The sequence below is a fragment of the Erythranthe guttata genome, chromosome 2, assembly GCF_056151865.1.
Source record: "Erythranthe guttata isolate IM_541 chromosome 2, IM_541, whole genome shotgun sequence".
Classification (NCBI taxonomy): Eukaryota; Viridiplantae; Streptophyta; class Magnoliopsida; order Lamiales; family Phrymaceae; genus Erythranthe; species Erythranthe guttata.
In genome coordinates this window covers 5,034,266-5,046,317 of record NC_142534.1, presented here as the reverse complement: position 1 = coordinate 5,046,317, position 12,052 = coordinate 5,034,266, and the positions used below count along the sequence as shown (strand labels likewise).

The window sequence follows — 12,052 nt, the reverse complement described above, 5'->3', positions numbered from 1 at the left end:
AGCATCCACATATTTTATTTTTGACTTGAGAAAAAGTCGGAAGAGAAACACAATTGCCCTAGTCAATTCTGAGTCATTAGCATCTCTCTCACACACATACACACACTTTCTCTGTCACATATACACGCACGAAATAATAATATTTCCATATAGACAACCCTAAAATTAAAACAAATCCTAAATAAGATCCAATACAAATTTCTTCACCATCACTTAATAAATACAAGACCCCTTTTTCTAAAAGCTCATTCACTCTCTCTCTCTCTAAACAGTTTCTGAAATCTCTCTCTCTCTACAATAAACAATTCCAATATGGCTCTTGATCGGTCTTTGAATTGTAGCGCCGTCGTGGGGTCGTGGAAGAAATCATCGAGGCGATCGAAGCGATGGTGTCAGTTAAAACTCGGAGCCGACGAGATTTTGGCCGCCCAAGGTCTCGTCATGCTCGCCAGAAGCGGCGGCGGTCCTTACCCATCTCCCCCCGCCGCCAATCACCTGATCACTGGAGAAGCCAAACACGGTGGTAACAAGCCTGCCGTTCCCGAAACCACCATCTCCGCCGCCGCTTCACTCGACTTCAAGATATCTCAAGAATGGGTCCCTACTACGCCGTGCCCGCCGCCGGCCGTGCCCAAATCGTACAGGAGTTGCGCCGACTCCGGTAAGGGTTTCAATTCATACCAGGCGCTCGACAGAAACCCTGACGCCGTCATCCCCGCCATCCCCGCCGCCGCAATCGAAAGAAACCCATACGCCGTCATCCCCGCCGCCGCAATCGAAAGAAACCCCTACGCCGTCATCCCCGCCGTCGCCGCCGCGTCCACCAGATGCACCTCCGGCATGAATCGCAGTGGTAATAAGCTTCACGAGTGCGAAATCTGCCACAAAACCTTCACATCGGGACAGGCTCTCGGCGGCCATAAGCGCAAGCACTATGAAGGCGTCATCGGCGCCGGTTCTAAAAAGAGCCGGAAAACCTCCTCAAACGGCGGCGCAGCCACCCAAAAGATGATCCGGGATTTTGACTTGAACCTGCCGCCGCCGCCTGATGATCAAGATTTCAAGTTTTAATGAATTGAACAAGAAGTGGAAAGTGCTGTGCCGCCACCTTTATACGTATGAAAAATATCTTTAAAATATTTTTCTGGAGTGTTTGTTTATTGTTCCATATTATTTAGGATTCTGTGTATACTTTTATACATTCATTTAAATTCAATGAATTATTTTTTCAATGCCTATTTTCATATTCTTTATCGTTCTTGAATTTAGTTTTTTTTTTTAATACCAAAAGTAAAATTTTATTGAATCAACATGTACGAATACATAGGACTTGATTAAAACCTTGTTTGGTCTAACAGGAATATGGTATGCCACGAATACATAGGACTTGATTAAAACCTTTTTTGGTCTAACATGAATATGGTATGCAGATTATTTCCGAAAATTAGAAAAACCTAACATATATAGGAAAATAAAACGCTTAACAAAGCCTACGTTATTGCAAGTAATACAATGAAAGGAACGACGATAAGAATAAGCAAACTTTGTCAACTGATTTAGCTACTCGATTCTGCTAGTATATTGTGGGAAAATAGGTTAAAAATTGAGTCTGAACAATTTTTATTAATGTTATTGTATGGTTTAATTGATTATATAAATCAATTTTTGGATTAGATTAGTATAAAACCAATTTTGTGGTGAATGAAAAATTACTAGTCCAAAATATAAGGAAAGTGGGATTTTGAGTTATCCAACGACATTGGAAAAGTAGAGAAGTACTGAGCTATTTATATATCTCAATGTTGGGACTAAGGGTTACGCCCTTTGGGCATACAACTTTGTTTAAGAGAAAGGCCTATCCGTCTGGCTCGCTCGTCCGTACGTACCATATTTGGATTTGGGTGCGGTCGAACAATAATAATATAACTAGGTAATATAACTATCAACGGTCAGCGGGGGTCCGGAAATTTCAAACATAAGAAAAAGTTCAAAAAGGATAAAATAAAAGTAACACCGGAAACCAACGGCTGAAAAACAAAATTGAAAAGAAAAAGTCAAAATTGATTTTTTTGGTCAAAATTTATAAAAGTGCAGTTAAATTAGGGTTACATAAAGAATTGAGTTAAAAGATTGGGGGAAAAACAAAATTGAAAAGAAAAAGTCAAAATTGATTGTTTTTGTCAAAATTTATAAAAGCGGAGTTAAATTAGGGTTACATAAAGAATTGAGTTTAAAAGATTGGGGGTTATTTTTTCATAAACATTCAGTTTACCTTTACTTATACCACCTGTTAAAGGGATGCGTTTATTGAAGAAAAAGATATAACACGTGAATCTAGAATAATAAAAGTGGTTGGTCAAAAACTTATGCATAAAAAATTCTTTAAATAAACTAGACTTGTCATTATAATAAAGCTAACAAATAAATTCGAAAAAGAAAGGAGATGCATATGTAGGGATGTCCATGGGGTGGAAACGGGACATGTTTTGAAAGATATGCACCTGCTCCACTAGCAAAATTTATCACCCGTACCCGCTTCGTACCTGTTCCAGATTTGATTTTAATTTAGTAAACCCGCCCCCACCCCGAATAAAACCCGCCCCATACCCGTAATTTGTTTTATATAATTTATTTAATTTAACTATCTTTAAAACTTAGTAATTTACGATATAAAAATATATAAACGAGTTGGATAGGGGGCGAATAAGGTGCATATGATCAAAATCGGTACCCGCCCCATACCTGCTACAGGTGAAATTTTTAAATCCTGTACCAATCCCCGGTCTTCACTTGTACGTAGAAAATGGCTTTTTACTACGATTTTTTTTACTATGGTAAAAAGCCGTAATAAAAGATACATTTTACTACAGGATAATATTGGAATCATAGTAAATTTTAGGATTTACGGTAGGAAAAAAATGTTTGCTACGGTCATAAAAAATGTTTGCTACGGTCATTTACTGTAGCAAAGTTTTTGTCACGCCCGTATATGCGACGTGGCAAATTCATCAAAAATGCGTAGCAAAAGCCTGTTCATTACGAATTAGGTACATTTGCTACGGTTAACAATAATAGTAAAAAGTCATTTTCCTACTATTGCCCATTAGCTAACAAAGCGAGGATTACCTGGTAAATCCAGGACAGGATAGCGCGGGATTGGTATCTGCTGGGACGGGTTAAATGGGATGTAAACCAATATAGTATTTGGGTAAAATAGATTTTTCAACTAGTTAGCTTATGTTTGTTGTTTCCTTGTAGGAGTTAACTCCATTTAGATTATTTACCTTAATTAGGCTCTATTATTTTAGGGATGAACTTGATATATCTAAGGAAATAACTCTATATATAATATCCAAAATTAAAGTAATTTGTAGTTCCTAAATTATTGTCATAAATCGTAATAAATAAATAAATAAATTCAAATTGTTAGTGTGTGATATATCGATATTTAATAGGGCATATTACAAATAAGCCCATCAATGATTATTTATTCATAAAGAGATCCAGATAAAAATCTCTTTTACCAATAAGTCCACACATGTCCAAATTTTTGTAAAGGACTAAAATAACCCCTCATACTTTAATATGCTCCAATTTCATCCTTAACTTAATTTAACTTCAATTTAACCCCAAATTTCACAAATTATTCAATTTTGACCCAAAACTTGTTTTTTTCAAAAGAATTTTTTTCCCGCCGGTCTCCGGCGTTGACTTTTCAACTTTTTTTTTTCTCTCTTTCTTCCGGATTTTTTCGCCGGATTCCGGCGTTGACTTTTTTGATTTTTTTTCTTTTTTTTTTCTTCTTTTCTTTTTTTTCTGTAACTTTTTTTTTCCGTTTAAACAGCAATATTGCTGTGATTGACAGTAATATTAACTATATTACTGTTAAACACAGTAAAATTAACTAAACTATAGTTTCACACAGTAATATTGCAATATTAATCTCTAGCACATTAATATTAACACAACAAAACTCACTATTATTGTGTAATAAAGTAATATTACTATGTTGACCGTTCAACAAATGTAAACATAATAAAAAAAAACAAAAGAAATAATATTACTGTGAGTGACAGTAATATTACTATAGCTAGGGCTGGGACTGGATTGGTTTTTATCCACCAACCGATCCAGTACCGACCATATTTTTAGGCGGATAATCAATTTTTAACCAACCCATTGGATCGGGTCGAAAATTTTAAACAACCCATCTATAATGGGTCGGTTGATGGTTTCTAATATTATCAAAAGTTGGTTGACCGATAATTTTCGGTTATCCAACTATACTATTAAAATTTTATTAAAAATATAAAATAAATGCAGTGTTTTCTTAAGTGGTTATTGAAATCATCAAAATAATTAGTATTCTAAATTTTAAAACAATCAACAAAGGAAAAAAAATTGACCTAAATCTTCAACCAGTTTCTTTATGCCCAAACTTAAACAAAAAGCCCACAAAACTTCACTAAATCTCTTGTGCTTGTTTGAAATTACTTTGAATTTCTTAATTATATTTTTTCGTTAAATTGTTATTAATTATTTTGAACTGATAAATGATGATCGCACCGTGGCTTGACACAAAATTTGGATATTTTTACTCCAAAATTTGATTTTTTTTAAGTGAACTAGGTGGCGGGTATAGACTATCAACCAACCCATTCCGGAACCAAATATTCGGTTGCCAACCATCAACCGACCCACAAAGGTTGGGTCGGCAACGGTTTTCTAATTTGAGCAAAAATGGTTTGACGGATGGGTCGGTTGTTAGGCTGGTAATCGACCGACCCAACCCAGTCTCAGCCCTAACTATAGCAACAGTAATATTACCGTCAACCACAGTAATATTACAATAATAGACAGTGATATTATTACGTTACTCCGTGAATAACTCAAACAAAAAAAAATCCAAACAAAATAATAATATTGATGTGGTTGACAGCAATATTACTATAACAACAGTAATATTACCGTCAACCACAGTAATATTATTGTGTTTACAGTAATATTACAATAATAGACAGTAATATTATTACGTTACTCCGTGAATAATTCAAACAATACAAAAACCCCAAAAAAATAATAATATTGATGTTGTTGACAGTAATATTATTGTGTTTACAGTTATTTTACCGTCAACGACAGTAATATAATTACGTTGACTTGTCAGCAAATCAAACAAAAAAAAATAATAAAAAAAATAAAAAATAATAATATTACATTAATTTACTTAATGGGTTGCTGGGATTGAGAAGAAGACGAAGAAGTTTTTTTTATTTATTTATTCTATTTAATATTAATTCTATTTTAAAAATGAAAAAGACGTCAATAGCCTTGGATTTGTTATGTGCAACGCACATGGGTTGAGAGCCAGTCATTTGACCTGAAAACCGGTAAAATTAAATGACAAAGTGACACAATTAATTGAGTACACGTGAATTCGTGTAAAAAAAATTATTTACGTAATGATCCGCAAAAACTTAAAAAGTCTAGGTGGTTTAATACTATTTCCCCTTAATAAAATGAAGGGGCAAAGAAATTTATCAATTAAAACCATTTATATAGTGGTGCTGATGAAAAGATAAACTTATCTTCTTATAATCATAGAATGACTGACCTTTTAATTTTTGTCCGCCGTAACTAGCAGAGCCGGTCCTGAGGGGAAGCCAGAGATGCCATCGCTTAGGGCCTCATTTTAATCTGGGCCCTCAAAATTAAATTAAATAAAGCCTAATATATATATATATAGATAATTATTTTTTTAATAGAAAAGAATATTGCAAACAAAAATTTATAAGATCGGGGCCTCGATTTTTAATCTCGCCTAAGGCCCTGGGAACCCTAGGGCCGGCTCTGGTAACTAGTCTCACCGATTATGGCCTCCCGTCGCCGGGCCCCTTCTTCCTTTCTCTTATTCCAAAAGGCTCTTTCTATTTGTCTCCAAGAATTTTGATGCACATGAATAGATGTCACCCTTCTCTTTTAAGGCTTCGATTTTCTCAAAGGATATTGTTAGTTTAAAGAAAACATTACTGGGGGAGAAACTCACATGGAAGAGAAAAAGAAGAACCAGCTTCATTTCAATCAATTTCTAGTTTGGATAAGTTTCAAATTAAATTCAATCGAGTCCTTAAGTTTCAATTAAGTTCAATTATGTCCTTAGAATTTTCGATTTCACCCACATATGATATCATAAGATGTAAAGACGAAAAAATCCATGGACGTAGCATTGTGTCTCGCGCATGCGCCGGATCATACTCGAATATTCGCCTGAAAATTCAACATAAGTGGTTAAGTAACTTGAAATAACGAGTGTGTGCGTACCCGTACAAGCTTTTTATTTGTTAAAGAGACAATGTACAAAAACAGGCAACATACGAGTGGCAAAATACTATTTATACTTAAAAAAACTAAGAACAAATAAAAGAATATGAAAGGAGACATAGAAGAATTCATTGAATTTAAGTAAATAAAAGTATACACAAAAATCCTAAATAGTATGGAACAATCAATTAACACTCCAGAAAAATATTTTAAAGACATATTCTTTTTATACGCGCATAAAGGTGGCGGCAGAGCACTTTCCACTACTTCTTGAATTCATTAAAACTCGAAATCTTGATCAGGCGGCGGCGGCAGGTTCAAGTCAAAATCCAGGATCACCTTTTGGGTGGCTGCGCCGCCGTTTGAGGAGGTTTTCCGGCTCTTTTTAGATCTGGCGCCGATGACGCCTTCATAGTGCATGCGCTTATGGCCGCCGAGAGCCTGTCCCGATGTGAAGGTTTTCTGGCATGTTTCGCACTCGTGAAAATCTTACCACTCCGATTCATGCCGGAGGTGCATCTGGTGGACGCGGCGGCAACGGCAGGGATGACGGCGTAGGGGTTTCTGTCGATTGCAGCGGCGGTTGTTGGCTTCAGGCAGCAGCTGGCTTTGTGGCCGCCGAGCGCCTGGTATGAATTGAAACCCTTACCGGAGTCGGCGCACCTCCTGTACGATTTGGGCACGGCCGGCTGCGGAGACGGCGTAGTTGGGACCGATTCTTGAGATATCTTGACATGGAGTGAAGCGGCGGCGGAGATGATGGGTACGGGACAAACAGGGTTATCACCATCGTGTTTGCTCTCTTCGGTGGAAGGACTGGCTGCGGCTGCGGCGGGGGGAGATGGGTAAGGACCGCCGCCGGTTCTGGCGAGCATGACGAGGCGGGCGGCGGAAAGCTCGTCCTCTCCCAGTTTAATCTGCCACCGTCGCTTAGATCGCCTGGATGATTTCTTCCACGATCCGACGACGGCGCTGCTGCTAGGTAGATCAAGAAAGTCGAAATGGCGGGCGTTCTTGAGCGGCGGCGCAGAATTCAAAGACCGATCAAGAGCCATTGGAATTGTTGAGAGAGAAAGAGAGAGATTTTTCTTCAGAGATTGTTGAGAGAGAGAGAAAGAAAGTGAGGTTTTAGAAAAGAGGATCTTGTATTTATTAGTATTGGATTTTAATTAGGATTTGTTTTTGCATTGGGGTTGTCTATATGGAAATATTATTATTGCGTGTGTGTATATGTGAGAGAGTAAGTGTGTGTTTGTGTGTGAGAGAGAGATGCTAATTACTCAGACTTGACTTGAGCAATTTTACTTTCCAAGTCAAAAATAAAATATATGAATGCTCCATTATTTACACCAGTTAACTGTTAATCTGATTTAGGGTTAACAGATACTCAATGTAATTACCCGGTGTAGTATAAATTTCACATATGCTTAGACCTCTTTTTATTACCACTACTAATTTTGATGCCCAAATTTTCATATACTTAATGGGAAAATGAACCCCCTCATCTAAGAAACTATGTTAAGGAAACACTCCTTTCAAAAAAATTTAGAAAAAACCCCCTTAACTTATATTCCACTCAAATGTCATTTTAATATATAATCTCCTAACCATCCTTATTATATTAAATTTCATTTTAACGTTTCAAAGCCATAACCCATTTCATTTGCCGTTTCTCTCTTCTTCTTTTCTCATCTCCTCATCTTCTCTCTTCACTCTTCTCTTCTCGACTGAAATTCAGAGGAAAAGAAAGACGTCGACCGACGGTGGTGGTGATGGAAGAGTGTTTGTCGCCGCCTCCCGCCGCCGCGTGAAGGGTGGTGACAGATCTGTAGTTGGCGGCGGTGGTCTCCATCGACGACGTTGAAGCTGATGACTGACGCTCGTCGTCCAGGGCGCAGTGGGTTGACGGCTACGAGGATGTGGCATGAGAAAATCACTGTTGCAATTGATGTTGATGAAGGTATTTGTTTGTTTATTTTTTTAATTGTTTTTTTAGTGTTGGTTTGTCATGTGCTCAGAAATTGTTTATGGAGTGACCATCAATGGTTGACAAATACCTTGAATCGTTTCTGTTTTTTTTTCTGTGGACATTGAAATGCTAATTTGTGTTTTTTTGTATGAATTATTTATTTTATTCTTGTTATGAATTGGTTGAATAGTGTGGTGTGGCGGCGATGTGGTGACGATGGGGAGGCGGATTTAGGGTTTTTTTGTGGATCGGGCGGAGGACGACGTGTGTAGAGAAATTCGCACATGCTGGAACCTTAACCGACTATGTACATGTTCCATAGATGATTAAGTTAATTGACTATGCTCTGGTAGTAAATTAAGGTTGATCGACTCTGTTTTTTTTTTTTTTGGATTTTTTGTTTATTGCTTCCAATTGTATAAATCAATTATAATGTATGTATATTTTTTGTTTTTGTAAAAGGTTGTTGATTTGGCATTTTTTTTTTTGAAGTTGTGATTTGTTATTTTTAGTAGCAGATTCTTAATCGACTATATACTGGTAATCGATTAAGGTTGATCGACTCCAATTTTTTTTTTTTGTTTATTAATTCCAATAGTATAAATCAGATATAATGTTCTTATATTTTTTGTTTTTGTAAAATATAGGTGATTTTTCATTTTTTTTGCAGTTTTGATTTGTTATTTTTAGTAGCAAATTCTTAATCAACTGTGAAAAAAAAGTTAAAAAAACAAAAAAACAAAAAAAGTTTAAAAGAAAAATTAAAAAAACATTTAAAGAATTTTTTTAATCGACTATGCTTCATAGTCGATTAATAAAATTGATACAAAAAAAAAACGAAAAGAAAATAAGAAAATAAAAAAAATTGTTGATGACCAGCGCGTGACGCAGTGATGATGTTGCGGGCGGGGACAAAATTGAAAAAATAATGACTGAAAATGGGTGTGAGTTTTTCTCAAATTGAGAGAAATATTTTGGACCTCTATTTATTAAAAGAAATAATGAAGAGTTTCCTCAAAGAGCCCCATATATTTAATACATATTAAATATCTATATATTTCACACACTAACAATTTGAATTTATTTATTTATTTTGATATTATATAGAGTTATTTCCGTAGATATATATCTCAAGTTTATCCCTAAAATAATAGAGCCTAATTAAGGTAAATAATCTAGATCGAGTTAACTCCTACAAGGCAACAACAAACAGAAACTAATAACTAGTACAAAAATCTATTACTCAAAGATGACAATTTAACCCATCTCAACATATACCCATCCTGCGCCGGCGCGCCGTCCTGTTCTGGATTTACTAGATAAGTCCCGCTATGTTAGCTAATGGGCATTAGTAGAAACATAGCTTTTTACAACGATCACTAACCGTCACAAATGTACCTAATTTGTAGTAAACAAGCATTTGCTATGCATTTTCTACGAATTTGCTACGTCGCATATACGGGCGCAACACAAATTTTGCTACAGTAAATGGCCGTAGCAAATATGTTTTTGCTACCGTAAATCCTAACGTTTACTATGACTCCATGTTATCCCGTAGTAAAATGTACGTTTTATTACAGCCAAAAAAAATTGTTGTAAAAAATCATTTTCTACAAGTGAGGATTGGGATGAGTAAAGGTTTTAAAAATTTCACCCGTAGCAAGTACGAGACTAGCAAGTACGAGACAGGTACGATTTTGATCATATGCACCCTCATCCGCCCCCCTATCCAACTCGTTTATATATGTTTATTAGTTTTATATATTTTTATATTATAAGATACTTAATTTTAAAGATAGTTTAATTAAAAAAATTATATAAAAGAAATTACGGGTATGGGGCGGGTTTAATAAATTAAAATCACCCCCGGAACGGGTACGAAGCTGGTATGAGTGATAAATTTTGCTAGTAGAGGGGGTGCATGTCTTTCTAAACCCGTCTCGTACCCGCCTCATGCATATGCATCTCCTTTCTTTTTCGAATTTATGTGTTACTTTATTATAATCATAGGTCAAGTTTATTTAAAGGGTTTTTTATGCATAAGTTTCTAACCCACCACCTTTATTATTTTAGATTTACGTGTTATATATTTTTCGTCAATAAGTGCATTCTCTTAACATGTGATCATATAAGTAAAGCTAAACTGAATGTTTATGACAAAATAACCTCCAATCTGTTAATCTCAATTCCTTATATAACCCTAATTTAACTCAAATTTTATAAATTTTAACCAAAAAAATGAATTTTCACCTTTTCTTTTCAATTTTGTTTTCTAATTTTGTTTTTCAGCCGCTGGTTTTCGGCGTTGACTTTTATTTTATTTTTTTGAACTTTTTGTTCCGCCCCCCGCTGACTGTTTGATAGTTATATTATCGTGGTTGGCAGTAAAATTATTGTAAACACAATAATGTTACTATCATCCACAATCAATATTATTTATTTTTGGATTTTTTATTTTGTTTGATTTAGTGATCGCTCAACGTAATAATATTACTGTCTACTATTGTAATGACATTAAAATTACTTTAAATACAGTAATATTACTGACAACCACAACAATGTTAATTTTCTGTTGAGGTTGTCTAGTTAGCTATTCATCAACCTCATACTTGAGCAGAGGGAAATAAATTATAGGGTAAATTACAAACACCCCCTGAGGTATGGTCAAATTACAAAAACACCCCTCTTGTTTGGGTAATTAGAACCACCCCCTCAACTCCTCAAATTTAGTGGAATCTTCGAGATTATATGGAATATTATCACTTTTGTACTCGTTTTATCCCATTCAAAGTCTACATTATGAAGCAAGATGATCATAATATGTGATTTTTAGCTTGTACATATCAGTTTGTGGTGCATCGGAAACTGTATTTTTACACAAAATGAGTACAAACTAGAGTACATATGTTCCACGGAATCTAGATGATTATGTTGAATTTGGCACCATAAGGGTGGAGGTATAAGAAAAAATCATAATTAAGGGGGTAGATGTAATTATCTAAACAAGAGGGGTTTTTTTTTTGTAATTTGACCATAACTCAGGGGTTTTTTGGAAACCCTTGGAACAAAGTTGGTACGTCCGCATTGGAAAATTTAATCATATAGCAGAATCGAGTAGCTAAATCAGTTGGCAAAGTTTGTTTATTCTTATCATCGTTCCTTTCATTATATTACTTGCAATAACGTGGCCTTTGTTAAGCGTTTTATTTTCCGATATAGGTTAGGTTTTTCTAATTTTCGGAAATAATCGGCATACCATATTATTCGTACATGTTGATTCAATAAAATTTTACTTTTGGTATTAAAAAAAAAACTAAATTCAAGAACGATAAAGAATATGAAAATAGGCATTGAAAAATTCATTCATTGAATTTAATAAATGAATAAAAATATACATGTACAGAATCCTAAATAATATGGAAACAATAAATTAACACTCCAGAAAAATATTTTAAAGATATATTATTTTGATCAGGTTGAAAAAAGGGCACTAAAACTGTTCATACGCATAAAGGTTAGACCAAATAAGATTTTAATGAGGTACTATGTATGAAGGGAAAAAGAAAAAGAAAAAAGAACTAAATTCAAGAACGATAAAGAATATGAAAATAGGCATTGAAAAATTAATTCATTGAATTTAAATGAATATATAAAAGTATACACAGAATCCTAAGTAATGTGACTCCAGAAAAAATATTTTAAAGATATTTTTCATACGTATAAAGGTGGCGGCACAGCACTTTCCACTTCTTGTTCAATTCA

The 12,052-nt window shown here is 35.0% G+C and overlaps 1 protein-coding gene across 1 annotated transcript; it reads left to right on the top strand.

Annotated features, from left to right (window-relative positions):
* The first annotated feature begins 312 nt into the window (after positions 1–312).
* LOC148772176 (zinc finger protein 1-like) lies at positions 313–1,071 on the top strand. Its single transcript, XM_088814873.1, has one exon. It carries the CDS (start codon positions 313–315, stop codon positions 1,069–1,071), a length of 759 nt encoding a protein of 252 aa, XP_088670999.1.
* The last annotated feature ends 10,981 nt before the right edge of the window (positions 1,072–12,052 follow it).

What these genes read in the sequence shown, in the direction of transcription:
- LOC148772176 (XM_088814873.1), top strand. Translation starts at nt 313, where the DNA reads ATGGCTCTTGATCGGTCTTTGAATTGTAGCGCCGTCGTGGGGTCGTGG.